Source organism: Cololabis saira, chromosome 2, assembly GCF_033807715.1.
Source record: "Cololabis saira isolate AMF1-May2022 chromosome 2, fColSai1.1, whole genome shotgun sequence".
Lineage (NCBI taxonomy): Eukaryota > Metazoa > Chordata > Actinopteri > Beloniformes > Belonidae > Cololabis > Cololabis saira.
In genome coordinates this window covers 28,350,204-28,373,533 of record NC_084588.1, presented here as the reverse complement: position 1 = coordinate 28,373,533, position 23,330 = coordinate 28,350,204, and the positions used below count along the sequence as shown (strand labels likewise).

Sequence of the window (23,330 nt, the reverse complement as noted above, 5' to 3'; positions counted from 1 at the left end):
TGATTCAATTTCAATTTAACCACAGATATATCAGTTCTTGTTGTGTTGTGTAATCGGCTAACCTCAAATGCTCAAGCTGAAAAGCAGGTAAAATATGATGGAAGCTGACATATTTTGGTCAGTAAATTGACTCCTCCCACATACATTGGGGGACTCCAGTCAAAAGACCAAGTCAAGCTAAACTGACATGGGTTGTCATCTTAGGTTTTTCCACATCATAGTGTTCCCATTTTTTATTAATGGTTTAACTGTCTTGTGTTTGGTTTTGATGGACAGTATGACTAAGGCTCTGCCTCAAGATGTACAATTCTGAGTTGTCACTCAGCAGCATCAGTGAGGTTTCCTCCCGTTTAAGCCTTTCTCATGGATTCCTCCCTCCTCCTCCTCCTCCTCCGTCACTCCCCTCCTCTCTCCCTTCCTCGTTCAACACACGCGCGCTCTCTTCCTCCTCCGTCTGACGCTTTTGGCTGCTGTCGCTTCTGCATCCTCTCTCTTCACTGTTTTCCGCTTTCTTCTTGGTTGTTCTCCACACTGACAAAAACGGAGTTTAACAATTAGAAAACACAGAAGAAGGTTGAGGAAGAAGAAGGAAAAAAAAAGACAAGGGGGTCGCAACAACGAGCCACAACAATGACCCGGTCCTGACTAAAAATTGAATGGATTAGCCAATCTATTCTGAGCTGTAATGAGATTAGAGAGTCAGCGCCGACATGGGTCGCGGCGGCGTGGTACCTTTGCCTGAGCTCCTTGGGGAACATTTCCCCTACTCTCAGCCTGAGTCCTTATACCCGCGTGGAAACGGCGTTTTTTTGACCTGCGAGGATGTCAGTGGAAAATAAGGGACTTTTGAATGCACGCTCACCTGTGCCGCTTCGGTGACGCGCGGATTCCTAGAAGTAGAAGTAGAAGTAGCAGTACTACTTTACTAGGAGGACAACATGAAGTACCAGAAATACATCACGGTGATGCAGATGGCCATGGGAGTGACAGCCTCCAACAAAGACTGCCTCCCCGTGAAGAGAATGCTGTGGTGAGTACGCGGGGAGGAAGAGGAGGATGAGGAGGATGGAAAGGAGGTGCACGGTGGTGGGTTAAAACTAATGGAGCGTCTGTTTGGAGAAAGGGGGTGTAGTATTTTGTCTCGCTGCCGCTCTGTTTTCGTGAAAAACTACCTCATGTAAAAAGTTGAAGCCGAGCAGCTTTAGTAACATTTTCCCACAATTTCATCTTCTCACCGGTGTTGTCCACGCGCGGCGGCATCAAGCCTGATTTATGGTTCTGCGTTAAATCGACGCAGAGCCTACGCCGTAGGCTCTGCGTTGGTGTAACGCGGGACCATCAATCAGCCTTTACGCGTGGCACGCAGCACCACAGCCCTTCACGCACTTCTGTTTTTGTCTCTCTTTTTTTTTTTTTTAAATCTCCCCTGGACTTTCCCGTGGTTGTGACCCCCCCCCCGTGAGGGGTTATTATCAGTACTCGAGTTGAGGGGGGATGAGGGGGGATGGCATCCCCCCTGAAATAAAAACGGTCCAAATCATCCTCCCTTTCCATCCATTATGTCATTTCATCAATGAATGTGGTTTTACTGATATTTCAACATTTAGAGTCATCACCAGAAAAATAACACCAGAAAAATAACTTATTTGACAATTTTCACCTGTTTCAAGTACATTTTCAATTGAAATAAGTAGGAAAATCTGCCAGTGGCACAAGATTTATCTTCTCATTACAAGCAAAAAAATCTTGTTCCACTGGCAGATTCTTCTACTTATTTTAAGTGAAAATATACTTGAAACAGGTGAAAATTGTTGTTTTTTCCAGTGATGAATCTTGTTTTAAGTGTAATGAGACTTTTTTACTAAAATGAGACATTTTAACTAGAAATAAGATTTTGAGTTTTTGCAGTGATCCATTTTACTTATCCTGTGAAGGACAGAATCATATTGATAAGTTCAGAAAACAGTTTTTATTGTTGTGTTTTGATCTATTTGATGTAAGCCCAGTGGATATGTAAAGCTTACAGAAGGCTGCATTTAACTGCTGCTATGTCATTCCTGCAGTATTTCTGCAGGTGTTTTGGTCAGTGCTATTATTTGTAATATATTATATTATTTGTAATCAGCACAAATTATCTGTCCCCATATGATAAAATCCACCATCCCCCCTGATTTTTTTTTACAACTCGAGTACTGGTTATTATACAGAACAGGTGTGTTTACAACACGCGCACAAAAACAAAGCCGAGGCCTTTGCAATACAGTCCACTGAGTCCACTGTGGGAATATTTGAACCACGGGTGTGTCACTCCCACGCCTACAAATCACTCATTTCATCAGAGATTTTAAGTGTGATTTTGACCTGATTTGGTAAATACTTGTCATCACTTGTTTAGTCTGCTTGCCACCTGCGTTTGTGGGTCTGATGAAAGTGGTCCACTCTCATTGGCTGGTTACGTCTGGCTTTCTTTTCTTTGTAGGTTTCAGATATATTTATTCATTATTTATTCAACTAGACTATTCATCCAGATATTTCCCCCCAACACATTCTGGTTGATCCGTTTTTTTTTTTTTTATTTATTTTCGATGTAGCATGTAGAAATGCTGTATTTTCCCTCCGTTTGAAGTCAGTACAGTACAGATGCCTTTATATAAGTCATTTATAAATGTGTTAAATTGCTTTGGTCAAATTTTTGATTTAGCAAACATCGTTTTTTGTTGGAGGGGGCGGGGTTATGGAAACAAAGAAGATATCACATAGGGTTTTAGAAACTTTTGGTGAACATTATACAGTGACATGTCATATGTCAAACAAGTTGTTCATTAAAAAAAATGTAATATCCAGGAACAGTTAGACCTGAGAATGAAACTTTGTCAACAACAACCCGGCCAACAGTGCAAACTCATGAACAGGCTACTGACAATTACATTACATTTACATGAACTGAAGCGCCTATTATAAAATCATAAAGGCACTAATCAGTATCAGAGATCTTAGAAAAATGGATCAGTTTAGTTTCCTCATAGAATTATCTCATCCTCTGACTCAAACATTATTAACATAACATCATCTTTTCTTTCTTTAGTTGATTAATCTCAGGGAACTTTAAGCACATTTAGATCCATAAAAAAAGATGATAATATAAAGTAGTTAATTGAGGGATATATATATCTGTTAAATTAGGCCACTTTTTTGCTCTCAAAGATAACTATAACTTAGTTCTACAAAATATCTGTTGTGGGGCATCAGAGGGGGGGGAATCAATTATAAATCAAGATTCAAGATGTGATAAATTGGAGGATCAATGACTTTGATTTTGCAATTGAGAAGAGTTTTGTTTGGCTAGCATTCTTATTGGAAAGCATTTAAATGTGTTAAACAACACTGAATTCATGTCAGAGTTAAGAAAGAGTGGGACTTGGGATATGGGTTTTAAAGCATTTGCTTTAAGATTATTGATACACAGAGAGTAAATAAGTGCTCCCTCAGGAGTGATGCATTTGTGTTCTGGATACACCAGGAAGGGCAGACACCTACTGGTCACACTGAGATGTGTCTGAGATTTATTGTTTTAAATAAACAGGTGTCTGTGACAGCGTATATATTTACTTTAAATTCAATTGACCATGTAAGGTTAATGCTTCATGTGCCCTTTGTACTTGAGGGATGCCAAAAAGACTTTTGCAAAGGTTACACCAATGCATCATTGCTTATAGCTTTTCCGACAAGGTTCTTCTCCCCTTGCTCTTGGCTCCTCTGGGTGCATTTTCCTGGAACTGAGACATTCCTCACAATGTTGTGTGGAGATCGATTTCTGAGTAACAGGCTGGAGGAGAAAGTAGAGACCATAAGAGGAGGCACAAATTAGAGGAAGGATAAAAGCTTGATGACAACAGACTGGATTGGCGTTTGCTTCTCCAATAATTAAGAGCATTGATGAGGCATCCACCTGTGTTTTCTGTAATTTCCCAGAATAGATTGAATCCTTTTAAGTGCTCCCAGACTGAGTAATAAACATAACTCTCACAGCACTGCCTGCTTAGTCCAGATGAGAGTGTGCTCACAGAAGTATGTGTGTGGATGGTTATTCAACTCCAATCTCATGATGCTAAGGGCACACAGTGGGCATGTGTTGCTTACTTAGACCCAACAACAGTCTCTCCACAACTTTCATCATTTGGGATGTCATAGCAAGTGATCTACAGTCATCGAAGCAGATGATAGAGATATTTTTAGGTGCTGGAAAATGGCTATTATCCTTCCACAACACTGGAACCTTGTCCTGGCTCAGGCTAAGGTTGAAGGAGTCCTCATGGCGGGTCCACAAAGGCTTTGAACTTTCTCCGGCTGACACCATCTGGACCTGCATTCTTGCTCTGCTTCAGTCTCTCCAGCTGCAACTTCACCTGCCTTCTGCAGAGAGGCAGGGTTGACATGGAAGGGGTTTCTGTGTTTCCTGATGTGGGAAGTGATGACAATGAGGCTTAATTAACATCCATAGCCCTTTTCACACAGTATTCATGTCATATTGATGAAAAAAAAAAGACTTTCCCTTTCACTGTTCCTTTTTGTTAATTCACTCGGGCTGAACAGGAGTGGCTCAGTGCCACACCAGTGTGTGATTACACACAGCTAACAGGCATCGCAGGATCACCAGAGTGACAGCAGCATCGTTAGGAATGGTGGTGTTTTACTCCATGTTGACACCTTTTTTACACTAGCATCAATTTGCCTCTGTTACTGCTATTAAGGTGGAGCACAACCCAAATAAAATGTTTTCACGCACAGAATCAGTCAAAATATCGGTGCAACAATCCCACTTTGAAAGTGCTGTATTTAAGGGACTCGTGGCTCGGGAGAAAAACGAGCCTGTGGAAGTGTGATGGTGAAGCTGTGGGGCAGGGAGAGGGTGAGGTCTGTGTGGAGGTGTACTGAGGAGGAGGATGCTGTGCTTCCTTGAGCGGCGAACCTATTGAAGTACACGTTCAGTTCATTGGTTCTGTCAAGGGTTTCATAAGACTCACAGGCTTCTCTTTGAAGCCAGTGATGTTTTGCAGCCCAGACTAAATAACCCACATTGTTTTCTGCTACAGCTTTTTGTTGTGCACTTCCTTGCTTTCTTTCAACTTGATCTTAAGCTTGTTCTGCACAGTCCTCGGTCGTCTCCTGTCTCCCTTCCCGAAGGCTCTTTTCTTCTCGTTGAGTAGTTGTTTTAGGTCACTGATGATCGAAGGCTGCTTATTCTTCCTGTCTTGGTGTAGATTTTGGTTTGCACACAGAAGATAATGTTCTCTTTCACCCTCTCAGTCATGGTATCAATGTCATCTCAGTGTCCATCTCAATCTGTTGCCTCTACACCTAAACTACACCTGCAGAGGTTCTTCAGCTTCCTGCTGTGATCTGCTTTTCTGATTGGAGGATGTCCAGGGAGTATATATGTATTATTTGTTTTTATTCTATGGTAATAATAATAATGACTTGGTTTTATATAGCGCCCTTCCAGGCACCCAGAGCGCTTTACAGAGATCATTATTTATTCATACACATTCTCACCAGTGGTGGTAAGCTATGTTTTCAAGCCACAGCTGCCCTGGGGCAGACTGACGGGAGCGTGGCTGCCATATCGCGCCAAACCCCTCCGACCACCACCAAACATTCATACACATTCAAACACATTCACACGGGGCAAGGTGGGTAAGGTGTTTTGCCCAAGGACACTACAGAGTGGGATTTGAACCGCCAACCTTCCGATCATTGGATGACCTGCTCTATAAATAGTACATAATAGTACAGGTAATAAAGGGTACAGATGTTACAATGATTTCACCACTCTTAGTGGGGCTTCTGACTGAATTTTCCAATAGCACAGACCTGGGAGGCAGGATTGGTAGCAGGACTGACCTTGTTGGTCCTTTTTTCATCAGTTGTCACAGTGTAGGACCGCAGTAGGTTCCACTGACCTGCCAAACCAACCCTCCATTGTGTGTTTCTTTGGCAGTAAAGCACAATTTCTGCTGTCTGCCAACCACCAACAAGAAGGAGGGGGATGCAAATTAAAAAAACAAACTTGACTTAAAGGAGCTGAGATGATTGCTGTATTTGCATTTATGACTATTATGGCGATGAACGTGAAAAGAAAACTCAAACAGGAAGGGCACAATAAAAGGGCTGGATATCATCTCCTGCCTACAATGTAGCCAGCCTACACTGAGCTACACCCCACCCAGCAGTTTTTCAGGAAACGCGCCAGCCGTCCAGATCCTGTAAAACAGTGATTCTCAACCTGTGGGTCGGAACCCCTTTTTCAGTGAAAAGTAAAAGATGTAAAGCTACATCTTTGATTCTTTTTAGAACTACTTCTCAGTGGTAGCACTTTTTTTATTTCACATTTGCACATGAAAACACTGTTAATCTGAGTTTTGAACTGCACTATCTTAACATTAAATAAATCTGAGAATTGAAAATTTTCCTCAATCGGGTCGCAGTATGTCATTAATGGGTGATGGTTGGTCTGAATTCAGACCAGCTGATAACCACTACGTTAAAATTATCCATCCATCCATTATCTATACCCGCTAGGGCTGGGCGACATGGACCAAAAGTCATATCTCGATATTTTCTAGCTGAATGGCGATACTCGATGTATATCGATATTTTTTCTGTGCCATAATTGGGGTTTCCCCCAAAGCATTATAGCATAGCATCTCTGTTAGCATCTCTGTTAGCTTCATTTTTTTCTGAGGCAAACCCTTAAAAAAACAGTCAGTTTTAATACAAAGCCTCGTGCCAAATGTCACACAGGTACCTTTATTAACAGAGGTCTGCACAATATCAAAATGTATAAAACAAATGAAATAAAAATAAACTGCCTGCATATATAGAATAAAAATGCTTCTTGAATAAAATAAAACAAATATCCCTTTCCTGCATAACAATTAAATTAAAATACACTGTGCAATTAATACAGTGTAGACAGTAACAGGCAGACTTTTCCACTGAGTTTGACAGTTGTAACAAAACATTTGTGCAAATCTCAAATAAAACATTCAAGTCAATTTGTCACAAAATAAGCTATATCAAAATCATTAAAAAAAAAAAAAAAAAATTTAAATCGATATAAACGATATTGTCTCGTACCATATCGTGTTTGAAAATATATCGATATATATATTAAAATCTCGATATATCGCCCAGTCCTAATACCCGCTTTATCCTTTGCAGTGTCACGGGGGTCTGCTGGAGCCTATCCCAGATCATTTTCAGGCGAGAGGCAGGAGTTACACCCTGGACAGGTCACAGGTCCATCGCAGGCATTAAAACTAACCTCACTACAACATCCTTAATGTTCAGATTCCACTCAACACCACATCCACATTGACTCTCTGCAGCAACATGTATGTCAAATGGCTCTATTACTATCGACATATACGTATGTATATATATATATATACTTTAAATGATGAATTATCTCACGATAATCGGATATGTCCTATTCTCCTGCTTGCATATATGTTGTTTATGACATGGTGGTGCCATGGGTTTGACACTTCTGCCTTAAGAGAGGCGTGTTGGTGTGTCTTGGACCATCTCATCACGGTGGGGGAAGGGACACAACCATTAAAACAGGATTACTGTATTGCCTCCGACAGGCACTTGAAGAGAGGGAAGCCGAGGCAGTGTACTTCAGCAGCGAAGCCCTCGTGGAATAACCCTTTGCATTCACTCTCGCATGCCATTTCTTTCTTTGTTCTGAGTGATGTCAGAGTCAAGGATCAGTGGACGTGAACAGGAGCAACTGACTTACTCAGAAGACCCATGTAATATTTAAAGAGAAGAAGACGTCATACTACAGTGAACTTTGTGTAATTAGCGCGTAATTACTTTGTTCACATCTGGAAGGATTTTATTTCCTGTCTTTTGTCAAACCGGGACCCTGAATATTTACCTTTTCTTTTTTTAAGCAGACACTCTTAACTTCTAAAAACTTCCCAATCCAACATAAACAAATGCTTCCAGCAAATGTCTAACAGGTTCCACATTGCAGTTAATCCTCATTATCAATATAGAGATGTGTAAAATTAACACATACTGTTGCTGAATGTCTATGGATGATGCACATTTGTTTTAGTTTAATAAACTAGTTAAAAAAACAATCAATGGGAATGTTACACAGATGAGCAGATATAGTCACAAACATGAGCTTGTAAACATCACACTGAACTACTACAAATCAGTTTAGATCCACTGTATTGATCAGTGTTGTATGTCTTAGTCCTCTGCTTTATCATTTGGTTTTCTTCTGTAATGTCCCCTTTTGATAAATGTAACTAACTGGCACAGAAAACAGGGAAGAGGTATCTTGCCTGATGAAAGTTTGTCATGTCCGAGGGAACGATGTTCTCTGAGTGAAGGACAAACTCTACATCCTGAGTTAAAGCTGCCCCTGATGTGGTGATCTCAACATGCAACAGTAACCCCTTTTTACATTGGGGGTTACCCTGGGTTTAATACCCAAATCTCGCATGTTTCCCGTTCTTTTTGCATTAACGGTGTCACGTGTCGAGCTGGCCCTGCCAATAACTCACCTCTGAGGGTACATGTAATCACCTGTCAGGGCTATTGTACACAGGATTACGTTGGGTGTCGGGTTCTGGGTGGGATTTGTTGATGTAACCTGAGTGCAAACCACAAGGGGGAGGTTTTTTTTGTTTGTTTTTAAAAAAAAAGAAAACAGCTGATAACAATAACAACAGGCTTGGAAAACCGACAGACGGCAGTGAGCCGAACAAGTTTCGGTGTTGGGCAGTATGTTCTGTGACATGCAACGGGACCTGCAATCCAAATCTGCTTTCTTGCAGAACTTGATTGGATATGCACATGCTCCTGCACAATACTCCACACCTCCGTCTACCTGGGGCACGGGAATGTTCTCCACCGCCGCTGTTTCCCAGCTTCCACTCTGATAGAAGCATACACCTGTCTGACAGCAGGCGTCATCCTGCCGATGTAGGAATAACACGTCTACACGCCCACGCGTGTTACAATATGTTACGCGGATAATGCCTTCTGACTCGTCTTCTTTATCCTCAACTCTGCTTCAGGCTCCGTGGAGGCAATAGCTCGCCTTGCATTTACATTGCTCAGTGTGCGTTAAACATGTGTCCTTTGTCCGGGGAACATAACTGGGTCTAATCTAAAAACACAGTGTGTAACATACCTTCAGATTCTCCACACTTAGGGCCTGATTTACTAAAGGTTTGCGTGCGTAAAAACGTGTGCAAACTTGACATCACCCGCAAACCAATGTGCAAGCTGATCTACTAACAGCGTGCAAAGAGGACTGCGCCTCTCAAATGAGCAAAATAGCACACGCTGTTCATTTAGTACTTTTGCCCTGATGAATAATCAATATGGGGCGTACCCGCCATAAAGCGCTAAATACTGGGAGGGGAAAATGCAAATAGGGTAATTTACCACACGCAATGAGATTTACCAAGCCTAAAAGTTATTGCGGGGATTGTGATTGCGTCTGTATTTAATACGTTCGAAAGGAAGGTGCTAATCTGCCCAGCATTACGCACCGATGGCTGCTGTTATTGTGGCAAGGAGGCGACATCGCCAAAATCAAAGAATACGCAGAGAGAGTCTTTATTCTGCTGCATGCTATTTTAAAAATGGTTGCACAAGTTTTATTAAAGGCCACTTTTTCTTTAGTTCTTCGACTTATATCTTGCCACCTTCTTTTAACCTCATCTGCCGTTCTTTTTGTCTTACCAACTGCATTTATTCTATCGCAGATTTTCTCCCATATTGCGTTTCTTTTGGTAATGTTTAAATTTCTTTGCTGTAGTTCATGAATGTGTTTATTTGCCTCTTCCACTAATATCTCTAACTCCAACTCGTCAAATTTCATTTTGCGCTTGCGACTATCCTGCTTTCCATCCAGACTCTCCATGGCGCAAACCGTAAGACACGCAACACCTCATTTAAATACTGCGGTTTGCACCTGTTATCAATTGCGCAAGCATTCTTAGTTGATCACCTGCAAAACACACAACAACAGCACGTGCAAACTTTTTCAGTGCACACGCAATTTAGTACTCTTTATTTAGGATCTTAATAAATCAGGCCCTTAGAGGTTTGGGGAGGACTAGCTCTTTTATCCTGCTCCCTCCACTGCATGAACCCCATGTTATTGGCATTCACCAATCTTTGTTATGATTTGAGTGGAAGACCATCGCCACTCTGCTTCTGGTTTACAGAGCCATGGCTGTGTATAAACACCTTTTTTTTTTTAAATTAAATAGTATATTTACAAGATGGGGAGCTAGCAGATCAGTGAATGTGGCTCCAAGTGCTCTTGATGAAAAAAAAACCCCACACAGAACTGCTTACCCCACCTTTAATATGTTAGGCATTTGCAAGATTTCAGTTTGGTTTATGGAAACAATAATTTAAGTATACCTTTCTTGTTTGATAGGTAAAATTATTAATGTGTTCAACAAATGGGAGGATAAACATATAAGACAAACACTGGAGGGACCTGAAGATCTATTCACTTGTCTGCTCTCGACTCAAAGTTTTTTTCTTAATAAAGGAGTCACCCTTTTAAAATAATTGTCAGTGAGTAAAGTTACACCTCTGGTCAGCTTGTTTTAAGCCTGTTTTAAGATGCTTTCTCAGCTACTGGCTTTGGTCTGCTTAAAATGAACTCCCTATTGTTTTACGACTTGGTTTGTCCAATTTGAAGACAGCACTGATACCAAAACAGCTGGACCTAAACAAAGCCAACCAAAACTGGAGCAAAAGCCTACGATGACATGATTCGGGGCTCCAAATGAACCGTAGACTTTACAATCTTCAGGACCAACACTCAACTAAATGCCTTAATTCATGTTTTTGCATGATCTATATGCACGCATCCTCCTGTAATGTGCTCTTTTTCAGTAACTCCACTGCATCAAAATGTTCCTATTTTGCTGTAGCCATGCTTCATTTTCAAGCTGGACCATTTGGAGTAATTTAAAAAAAATTAAAATCACCAGCACCAAAACCAATCTGCTTACGTTTGCTTTGCAAAAAACAAACACTGGTATATTCCGCAACACATCTTCTCCCTGTTTATCTTTTGTTTTTCTTTCTCACAGCATGTAAACCTGACTGAGTGGTTCACAAGGTTTCAGGTAACTTTGTGTAGGTGAAGATAAACTGAACCAAATGGAGAATGCTACAACTTCACAAATACATTAAGTGATTCAGACCAGATCCATTTAACTAAGGCTGTTGCTTTTTTCCCCCAGTATGTTTTTTTGCAAACCATTAAAGTGTCTTTTACATGTCTTTTTCATGTTTGAGTAGAAATGATAATCAATGAATCTTAGCATGGGATTGCACGGTTGCTCGTAATGTCACTGAATCCTACAAATTTCTGTATACTTATAATGTTCAGCCAACATATGGTTCATCACAGCATACAGGAAGGATGAGGGCAGACCCTGAAACCAAATGGTGGCCATCGCTCTGGCACTTGGCAATTATGGGTTTCATGGTGGCCAGATGGATGTTCTGGAGCTCCGTCCTAAATCCCTCCACATGGTGAAGTATCTTTGGGCAAGACACAGATCCCTTTACACTACCCCAAAACATGGTGTGTAATTGTGGGGGCAAGGGACCTGCATATCTGAGTCCATCTACAGAATAAAAAGGGATGGGTGAGTTTGTTTTTAGTGAGTTATTGACAATGAATTGAAGAATGTTGGCAGAGTACCTGGAGACATGCAATGGACAGCCGGGGATAAACTGCAAACCGGCACCCAGGTTAAGATGCCAAGGGCTAGGTGAGAACTGGGAGTGACGTATTAGGACCCCTCACCCAGCCTCCATGTTCATCCACCAGATTTTATTGAGCATAACATTTCTCGAGCCCTGAAAACAGGCCCTAGGGAGTGTGATTGTCCAGTCATCCGGTGGATTGACTGCAGGGAGCCTGTCTCACAGCTGTCATTGTTGCATCCAACCTGCTGTGGCAGACATGAAAAACTGCTAGAATCCCAGGTGATGAAACATACGTGGAGACCCAACACTGAAGCCTATAGAAGAGTGATGGGTGATGAGTAGGAGCCTATAGAAGAGTGATGGGTGATCATTAGGACCATCCGCCTCCCCCAGTAAACCACCTCCAAAAGACCAGGAAGGAAAGATACTCAGTGTGATTCATCCACAGCGAGCTTTGCTGCTTGATGTGTTATTTGAGTTTTTTATTGAACCTTAAGTACAAACACTGTGAATCATGAAGAACATGAACTCCCACTGCTTTTGTAGCATCTATTAATAACAAAGACGCAAATTAATTTGACTGATGTGAACTTAAAGATTTTAAACTGTGCAGGTTAAATGTGCAGGTGGGCTGTGTGGGCTAGTTTAGGTGATGCATGTCTTCACCTTTATCTTCTGGTTGGTGATGGAACGCCTGCTGGTCAGTTACCTAGTCTGACTATGTGGTTGTCAAACATTTCATCAAAGGACACACTATGAAAACATGTGTTTCCAAGATATTCCAAGGTAAAGTTTTTATTTCAACTTCAAATTGGGATTAATGTATTACAACAGATAATACGTAACAAAAACACAAAACACAACCAAACAATAGAAAGTCAATTGTACAACAACAGTGTTTGATTTAGCAGAGCAGGAAGTCATGTACTATGAAAAGTACCCACAAATGGTGGTCACAGTAACAGTGGTATGCCACGGAAATGACAAAATATAATTAGCACATAAAGGAACCGCTAAGAAAGGGTGACGATTTCATACAAGTGTGCATGTGAATCATTGATAACTACTAGACACTTTAGTCCTGAATATTTAACCGTGTAATACAAAATTACCCACAGTGCAATAGTTAGTTTGATAGACATCTTTGTTGCTGTAACATGGATATTTCTTCACACTGAGACAAATAAAGGTTTATCGTATCTTATATTAACTCAAATGTGGCTTGATCTCTAAATCTGTGAAACAGAATTAAGTGAACCTTCCCATGTATCATCTTCCTCTTGTGTTTTGCTCATTCAAACCACAAGCTTGGGTTTGCAGTTTGTGGTGAAGTGCGCCGTGCAGAAATGAACTACGAGCTGCAGGGGCAAGACTATTTAGAAGGCTCTTGTTTACACCCAGGTGATGGGAGATGATGCGGCTCTTCCTGAGAGGAAACAATGAGACAGCGCAGACAAAGACATTAGGAGTATGAATGAGGAGGTGGTTGCGCACCAGATGGTGTTATGATCTGCCAAGACTCAGCCCCTTCATGACAAAATCTAGATACGTTTATTTACTGGTCCTCTTTTAAGGGAAGTTCATTGAATTGACAATCCCAAAATAATTCATTTTGTAATTTACTCTGTTATTTAAGAGCAAACAAAATGACAAAATCAACCTCCTGTGTAGATCTTTCTGTATTTGTTTACCTCAGCTCGGCTTTCCTACTTCATCACCTGGAAATAACTAGTTAGCAATGAACAAATATTAAAAAACATCACTGATCAGAGCACAAAATAAGACATGCACAATGATGATATAAAAAAATTGTGACAACCACTGGTCTGCAATTAGGTGAAGGTCATCCATAAATAATAATTAGCCTGACGGCATGTGCTTAAACTGGTCGCGGCTCTTCCTAATGTGTGGGAGTATCGTCCTGTTTTGGTGTAGCAGATGTCTACTCTGCTACATGCTACAATGACAGCTCCGCCTGGTGTTTTTAGTCCACCTGCTTAGTGATGCATTAAGTCAGCGTCCCTCCTTCCTTCTTCCCACATGCACAAACACACAGAGCGGCTACTGGGTGCTGTGATTTGCCAGTGCCCGTGTCCTCGCTCCCTCCCTCCCAACTCCTCAGAGAAACACACAGACACTCACAGACTCCTGTCTTATCCTCTCCACTCTTCCAGTTCCACTCGTGGAGCAGGCGATGCGTAATCTCAGACAAACTAACAATGTATTGCTTTTGTTAGCTCAGCGGGAGCCCAAGTCTGGGTCAGGCCTGTCACTATAATCTGTATTTTTCTGTAAAACATGCAGACAAAAAAACAAAAAAACAGTTTTGTCAGTATTTCTCTACCTAAAGTTAAGTACACGTTTTTTTTTGCAACATGAAGCACGCACGCTTATTCACCAGTCTCACCAGTATTTTTGGTTTGTGTAAAGTTACCCACGTGTGTTTGTGTGTGGTTTTTATTTTGTATGCAGTGTTTCTGTCCATTAGGAACTCGCATGTTCTTACTTTGGCAAAACGACTGTAATCTCCTCTCAGATGGTTTATGCCACTAAAGGGAACAGATTACACAGGGTTTATTGACTTGTGGCTCACCCGCCACCCCCCTCCCACTCGCTGAGCATCCTATGGGTTTGACTTATGTGTTTTTGTTGATGCCAGAGTTAATGTATTTGCCTCTGAGCTTCATGAAAACATTTGACGTTCAATTTAAGTGCTGATAATTGGTGAGGAAAAACCTTTTTTTTTTTCTGTGGTATTTGCTCTGCTGAATGGCTAAAAGAATTTGAATGCACATAACAAGATAATCCTGTACAACTCCACCAGAGCAATCAAACGCTAGATACGATTACCTCAAATTGACTGAGCATTGCTCGTCTTATAATTAAATTTTTGCACATTAAGTTACGTCACGTCCCAGTGCAAATGAACCACTGTGCTTTTCAAGATTTTGGTTTTTCTCCCAGCTTTAACATTCTAAGAGTCAATGAGCCGGTCACGCGAGACTTTGCCTCGTCACGTGTATCCTCAGAAATTCTGATGCTAGTTCTTGAACGGTGCAGGTCCGCGCTGATAGGTATGAACAGTCGGACGTGCGAGCACAGCTCCAAGAGCGTTTGGGCTGCAGCGATGCTCGCAGAGGTCTTTCAGGGACTCTCAGGTCACACTTGTGAAATCCGTGAGTCACACGTTCTCGACCTCTGGTGGCGTTTAGCAGTCGCCATGGCTCACAGGAGGCTGACGAAGATCCATCACTGGCGTCCCGCGCACACGGAGGACACAAAGGCCATCTGCTCTTGACAGACAGAAATCTCAGTTTCAACCTTTCTTTTCATTTGCTCACACATTTTTTGCAGTGTTATCCAAATGACATTTTTCTTTTTCTTCATATGATGTAACAAGATTATCTTGTAAAGTAACAGAGGAGATCGGATATCGTCACTAGTCTTTGGCTTGGTATTTGCACATTAAAGCATTATCTCTGGTAATCCCCATTTTTCACTTATGCCCTGGATTTTCGAAACTGAAATAAGATTAAAACTAACTATGCACTAAATTGTTATTATTATTACTATTATTATTACTAACTTTTCTACATCAGGATGCTTAATGGTCCTTAACAGTAACTTAATTGAGAAGAATTGCCTTAATTAGAAGTTATAAGATATTACTGGTTTTGATTTGATTTGATTTGATCTTTATTCATCTTGAACAAAACAATAAAAAAAAACCACACCATGCATCAACAACAATAATAAAGCACAACCAGTTTTGTTCAAGAAGGGACAGGAAGAAGCAAATGCTTATCTAGTCCGGCCCCTTCTTGCAATCTAAGAATATCCGATATATAAAAGAATAATAATAGCAATAACAATAATAATAACAACAATATTACATATATACAGTATTTACCCTTCTTCTTGACATATAAAAGTATGTCAATATAAAAGTAATTAACAGACAAGTGAGTCAATAATAAAAGTAGCTAAAACGAAAGGCATCAAGCACAGTAGAGAAGAAAAAAAGTAAATGAAAAAAACCAAACAAAAACAATCACCATAATAAAAGTAGCTAAAAAAGACATTCATTTGTGTGGGCAGCTCGGCTCGGTGGTTAGCACTGTTGCCTCACAGCAAGAAGGTTCCTGGTTCAAATCCTGAGAGGAACCTTTCTGTGTGGAGTTTGCATCTTCTCCCAGTGGTTGCCTGGACTTCCTGCAAGTACTTTAGCTTCCTCCCACACTGCAAACACATGTATATCAGGCTGATTTGTGGTTCTAAATTGCCCAAAAGAGCACGCATGCAGTGGGTCTAGATGGGGGATGGATGGAGCCAGTTAATATTTCATAGGACTTTAGATCCATTCGCCATCCTCTGCGTAGGAATGGAGAGGTACTTGTTGGTGACTGTGTACTCTCTCTGTCCTGCATTCACAGCAGTGTGTTTTGAGGCCAGCTGCTCGTGACCCGCTGGTTACCCTTCTCTCAGCAGGGGTCAGACACCACTCATAACGTGACCGTTGTCCAGCTTTGTTTCATGCCTTCATGCCTAAGCTGGTCTGTCCATCTGTCAGGCCTGTCTGGCTCGTGCAGAGCCTTGATCTCACAGACCTTGAGTCCCGTCCTTTCTGCCCACTTGACCTCTCAAACCACTTAAAGACTCCAACTAATGCACAACTTGGAAATGTGCTTCCTTTGTTTTCTTTCTCCTCAGACTTCTCCAAGGATGTCCATGTCAGACATCCAGCATGTTACTCATTTGCTTGATTCTTCTGTTAGGGAGGGTCAGGGGGGTTATCTAGATTAAGAAGGATTTGTCATGCACCTCTTGTCCCCGCTTGTTCCCTGGAGTAGAAGTAGGGGGATCCAGGAGCAAAATGATGCATGTTCATCTGCTGCCATCACTTCCAGCTGAACAGTCAGGCATTACGAAGCAGTCAGGGCGACCTCTGAGCCACATGCTGGCAGTGTCCCTCTGTCCTTTGTCTTTTTGCATCATAGTTGCACTTCCTTTTTGACTTTCTCCCACCTCAGCCTTTTAACACCACGTTCTTTCATGCTCTGTTCACCTTTCTCTTTTATGATACTCGTCCTTCTTGCTCTAATGCAAGAAGAAGGCTCGAACGCTTCCTTTTTCCTATCTGTGCCAGCAATGCCCCTATAATCATTTATGTTCATAAGGAAAATAAAGCACACCGACTTGCTTAAACTTCTTTTAAAATGTCTAAAATGTAGCGTCATTGTTATGGATGCCCTGCTGTTGCCCAATGAGCTGGAAGATATGAAGAAAGGCTAATTCCCTATAGAACAGCATCCTGGGGCTCTGTTTAATGTTTTCAGGATACAATCTGTTTATATCTGAACATGAAGTATTGTAAGATAGGTTTCTCTTGTTATAGAAAGATTCGATAGAAACTAAGCGAGGAATTATATCTCTGGTCTGTGTGTGTGTGTGTGTGTGTGTGTGTGTGTGTGTGTGTGTGTGTGTGTGTGTGTGTGTGTGTGTGTGTGTGTGTGTGTGTGTGTGTGTGTGAGAAAGTGGAGGTTTGCTGCGTCACAATGTGAGAAAAGGCACCTGCTTTTTCCCCCTGCAGTCCTCTCTAAACAGGGCCAATTTCTCCATCTGAAAACCTGTCATCATGTCATTGCTCTTGGGAAGCCTGTGGCTGGGGGTAGATCTACGGAGTCCTCTCTTCTATCTTTTGACCCCTGTAAGGAGGGTTAGTTTAACAAAAATGCAAAAGACGAGTAATAACATTTAATGAGTTGATTTTCAAAACAGTTTTGATTCATTTTAACCAGCACTGATCATCCCAGAGGTGTCTGGTGGTTCCCAGAGTCATGTTGCAGCCTGACCTTGACTCCAGACATGCAGCCAGACTTATAAAGAGCTACATTCAATAAGCAAAAAAAAAAACAAGCGCTGCCACGGACCCTCTTTTCCCTATCGAGTACTTAACATCACCGGGACTGAGACTGACAAAATAATGCAGCTGCCTGAATCCAGTGCGTTGAAGATGTGAAAGAAGTGATACTGTTTAACATGAAAGTTGGAATACACCAAGGTTTAATGCAAACTTTAACTCTTTAGATGCCTTTTTATTAAAACTATCGAATAAAACAATAGTAAATCTGTATGACAGTTAATTCTAACTTTGAGAGGAGAGTTTTGATAGCATGGTTTTACCTGAAGGTCTTCTGTTGCACTTTTAGTTCTGTCTCCCCCTGCTGGTTGTGAGGGTCACTGCTTCAGCACTGAAGCGAGTAAAAGCAGCAAGGACTGTAATCCTTGCTGTCAGTCACTTTCTTTTATTTTAAATCGAGCAAAACCTTTTATATGAATGTTTATTGTGAGGTTATTTTTCACCCGGAGCACTAGAAACTTTTTTTAAATGTTTCATTAGGTTTTGGCCCCCCTTTCCTCCGCCATGGCTGCTGGTGTGCCAGTGCAGGAATGTCAACATGGACATTAGGTGTAAAACCTTGAAACCGCATGATGCAGAAACATTTACCTGGCACTGACAGGCTTATATAACATCTTGTAACCTCATCTTTATTTTATTAAATTTTTTGGTATTTTCAATGGACAAATTCATGAGCCTTTATGAAAAAAATACCCCAACTAAAATTAGATTATTTGAGTATGTTAATTTGACATTTGTTCTGTGAGCTCTGCTCTAGTACATGTTTTTTTTATTACTACTATTACTAAAGTATTTTATTTTTTCATAGTTTCTCCTTCTTCTATCTGTTCTTTCCTACCACTTTGTTATTCTTCAATATTTCAGCACCTGCCTGGATCCTTGCACACACACACACACACACACACACACACACACACACACACACACACACACACACACACACACACACACACACACACACACACACACACACACACACACACACACACACACACACACACACACACACACACACACATATAGACATGTACATCAGCTCGTTCACCTGCATGCTTGCTCTGTAGTTTTTGGGATTAGTTAATCGCGGTAGTTTAGCTCAGATTGTGATTGGATCTCGAGACTTGGGACGGTTGCTGCTCGTATTTATGCCGGTTCCGTGCCGGTTTCGTGTCTGTTCTGGTTTTTTTTGTATTTTTTGTATTTATTTTTTTTTGCAGATTTCCAAATATATGTGTGCAGACAAGGTAAAAAAATAAATAAATAAATAAAGGAAAATATCTTGTAAACTACCATCTGCAATAAATTAGCATAAAGGTTATCTTTCCAGATTTTAGATCCTTTGACTATAAAGCCAATTTTGCTTTGATTTTGATCAACTGTAGTCACATGAATAATCAATAAGTTTTGTAGTTGCCATGGCTACAAGGTAAGCCTTGACCAAATGTTAAGAAACTGTAGTGATCATAGGAAGGAATGCTTACACATCGACTGTTCAGAAGCGCTACAGCCACGATTCTTCTGCGTTCCGCTTTTAGCGAGCTGCCCGAACAGCTCGCCTACTGAAACCATTAGAAAAGGAACAACATTGTGATGTCTGCAAGGATTTTAAGTCATCTAGATCATGGTTTATTTACAGTAAGTACCAAAAGAAGGCATCTGGGCTTACTTGAATTTTTGAAGACATCTCACTGTGTCAGCTGTTCAAGGTTGTTGTTTTTTTTCTCGTCTTCAAAAGGTCCACATTGTAGATATTTTGGAACTTTAAATAATAAATCTTCTCTTGTTCTATCACATGATCGCCACGCTCTGACAGCTCTGGTACAGCAACTAAAAGGTGCTCTGAGCCTCTTTTATTCAGCTGCAGTTTCAAACGCCAGTGTTTTACTTTGAAATTCCTCGACTGATGAGATGTTGGAGCCTTGAAACAAATACCTCTGATTATTGTCACTACTCAGACATGTTTTGTCACTGTAAAGGTATTATGCTTATGATTAAATATGTTTAAAATGCAAGCAATTTACGGTTACGCTTTTTGTGGACACATCAGGGTTTCTGGAATGAAGTAATATGTAAAGCTTCATCAGTGATTTCTTATAGCAGAGCGGGAGGGAGGAGCGTAGATTCACTATTTTTGGCTGTAGTCTCATGTAATATTCATACCTTTCACCTCTTACTGCAGCTTGTATCAAATGTTTCTTGTTATCTTTCGCTCTGTGATTAAAAATACTGGCGTTTTTGGTTCTTGGCACTGGAGGGGTCACATTAGGTACGGTTTGTGAGTGCAGTCCAGCCTGTTTTTTTTTTCTTGGGTTTCTCCTTTTTTCTCCAGAGGCAGTGAAAAATGAAGCGGACTTCTGACAGACAGCCTGGCTGTGCCTAATCCACCAGCTTGCATGGCTCAATATCTCCATATGAAATCCTGCAGCATTGCTGATGATAAATCATTTATAGGCCGGCAGCGAATTAGGGGTCATGCTTCTGTTTCTGGACTCTGGAGAGTTCCACCGTTTGTATCCCGTTTATGCTCGTTGTCTGTACAAGAGAAGCTCAAACCCAGTCCCTTGAACTGGTAAACCTTTAATGGCGCTTTTAAGCTGTCTGGTACCATAAATCATCATGGCCGGACAAATATACCTCTTTTTGTAAACTATCTTGCTTTTAAGGATTCTTTTTAGTGATTCTGAGTCAAAGGAACTTTCTTCTGATCTTGAACCAACATTTACTGGCGAACGCATGGTAGGGCTTTTGTTCAACTTGACAACTTTCAAAACAAAGGACAAAAATTAAATTCACTGTTTCTTCATAAAAAGGCAAATTATTTACTTCTAAACGTATGGTGTCATGGAAGGCCTAACTGATTAAATCCTTGAGCCGAACAATCCTGAGTCTTTGTTTGTCATCTGTGATGCCTTCGAGAGAGGGATTAGCAGGATGAGCTACAGGTCATCAACCAGCACCGAGACACAGACCAGCACCGCTTCTTCTCAGAAACAGCCAGCGTCACTCAGCTTCGGCTGCTGCTGGTTCTTCGAGGACAGAAATATTTGAATGGGATTACAGTAAACAGTAAAGAGAGACCAGGCTCATCCTAACTCCCAATGTGTGTCCTGGCTGCTGGTAAATACACACATGTTGGAGCTACGGTTCACAGCGGAATACAGGGAGTAGATAAAATCTAGAAAAGATATTGTTCCAGCTCTCCTGAACAGTAACTGAAAGTACACTTGGACATTGACGATGATCAGCTGCAGCTGTATACTCATCCGCGTGGTTTCAGAGCAGGTCCTCCTTTTACATTATAGACTAGACAATGATGCACAAAAGGTGCAGAGTGATGGCTTGTTCATTTAAACTCCATCAGCCGCGTTGGCCGATACAAGTAGAAGTTGATATCAGCCTTTGGTTTTAGTGTTCAAAATGCATTTGACATTTCAAACCTCAATACACCAAACACCCACTTAGAATGTGAAAATATTCAATGCTTTACAAGCTGCCTTCAACATCATCTCCTCACATCTCCGGGTGCTGTGATGGGTAGTTGAAGAGCAACGTGTATGTGTTTTTTTTTATTTGTAATGGATGTTCATATTGATTTACCGACTAGAAAGAAACCTCTGTTACCAGATCCACACCCACTCTACTATTAGGTTCTTCCCTTCGGAAATTGATTGAATATGGCATCTTAACGAGAAATGTCAGACCACTGAAAGTAATGGACCAGGCAAGGAGGGCTTTAATTACAGGTTATAAAAAAAGGTATTGATAGGATGGCTTTGAGAAGTGCAGTCAACAATGTTCCCCCAGGAAATGGAAAATCCTTCGTTTTGGCACATTGTTCAGCAGCTATGGCTGGAGCTTCAAGCGTCTTTTGAACCAACGTAGAGGTAGAATAATCAAAGTGTAATCCAAGCCCAGACCAACTGACAAGCTGTCAGCGTTATTACGTTTTCTTCCAAGGACTGTCATGTGTCATCAGATCTAACAACTGTCTCCTTCTTTGGTAAAGTGTTTGATTGATGACTTGTCATTATGATACAACAGCAGCATAAAAGCTACCCTAGCTTCTCTTTCAAAAGCTATGAAGTATGAATACATTGCATGAGCTCAGCCAACTAGAGGGCTGTAAGCTGTTTATGAATCGTTAATTGCTAATCTGCATTTCATCTTCTCAAATGATTAAAAGTTCATCATTTTCCCAGCACAACATCAGAAAAGTGTGGCATGTCTGTCGGGTTTTCCAGCACCTGGACAACATGCGAACACAAAAGGAGTTTTATGTGCAAACAGAAGCAGTGATAATATTTTCCAAATCAATCCAGTTACTTTGGGAATTCCACACATGTAGTAATCAAAATCACATCGTGGCTGTGTAATGAAAACCAAGTGGACGCTCCATGCTCCATCTGCAGGCTACCCGCTGACATTCAGCCGATTATTCACACTCGCTTGCATGCCGCTACAGCCAACAGGAGGAGATGTCCTTTAAAAAGTAAAGACAAGCAAGAGATAACTCATGTAACTTAACTCCTTGAGTGGTTTTAGCATTTTACCTCAGATATGCAGCAGTACCTGCAAGCACTGCTGGCAGCTTGATTTTTCTTGAGAAATCCTCCTCACATTAGATACTGTGTGGTATCTAATGGATGTGGTTATATCACCTTGTGTGGCATCATTCCGCCACCAAATGGTGCCTGTTACGTGGTAGCTGGCAGCTGATCTTTTGGCCCTTGTGGTTTATGATCTGAGCTAACTCTTGACAATTTGTTGACTGAGGAAATGTGTTTTGTGAAATAAAAGAAAAAAAAAGGAAAAACAAATGTCCATATTAATGTAGCCAAAGGGCTGTCTTCTTCCACCATTTGCATATTTTATCGTAGTTGAATAGCATTTTGTTACGGGGTTGAAAAAATGACATGTGCAGAATGTATGTGACAGCTTTTTGTTCTATTAATCTTTTAGTAAAAATTGAATATTTTATTCACTCAGTGCTTTTGCAGTGCCCTCCCTTGGTATCAAAAAGGTATTTAATATTGGATATTGTATCAATTATTGAAATTCCAGTATTGTCACCATCACAGTACAAATTACATCATGCATTTCATTGTTACTTTCGCTTGTCGACGTCACGCTTTTCATCTGCATCATTGTTTTTGCTTTGCAGGGTGACCCCACAAGATGGAGAGGCATCCCCCTCAGGAGCTGCCGGGTGCTCTGATGAGCCTATAGGTGCTACTTGTGACGCTGGTGCTATGGCATTGCCCTCCATTTCCACCCTCTCGTTGCCTGTGAGCCAGGGTAAACCCTCCCTGCGTCGCATCAAAGGCCGCATTCACCGCAGCAAGAGCCTGGACAGCCTTGACCTGCTTGATGCCAATGTAAGACTCGCAAACACTTTCAAAACAGCTTCACGTGCACTGATGCAGGAACAGAGCCATGAAACTGGTTCATTTTTGCTTGAAATGATCAATAGTTTTGCCCTAGAAATCAGGGTGTAAATAAGAGCTTTCATTCCTCAGTTACTTATTTCAACTAATATCAGCCAGGAACTTTATAAAACTCTGAAAGAAAAAAAAGTTTTATTCCTGATTCAAAATTATTTTTTGCAGTTTTGTATTAGATATAACTTGCCTTTATA

At 41.1% G+C, this 23,330-nt stretch overlaps 1 protein-coding gene across 10 annotated transcripts in view; it reads left to right on the top strand.

Annotated features, from left to right (window-relative positions):
- The first annotated feature begins 485 nt into the window (after nt 1-485).
- The window catches only part of tjp1a (tight junction protein 1a), a 122,323-nt gene continuing 99,478 nt past the window's right edge, over nt 486-23,330 (top strand). For 6 of the 10 annotated variants that reach the window (XM_061742489.1, XM_061742462.1, XM_061742471.1 and 3 more), the window contains exons 1-2: nt 487-1,030; nt 22,857-23,070. In XM_061742489.1, coding sequence (XP_061598473.1) covers nt 939-1,030; nt 22,857-23,070 — 306 coding nt within the window. In that variant the 5' untranslated portion in view covers nt 487-938. Of the gene's footprint in view, nt 1,031-22,856; nt 23,071-23,330 lie in introns of all 10 variants that reach the window. The other 4 variants (XM_061742445.1, XM_061742403.1, XM_061742428.1 and 1 more) reach the window with 1 other exon arrangement.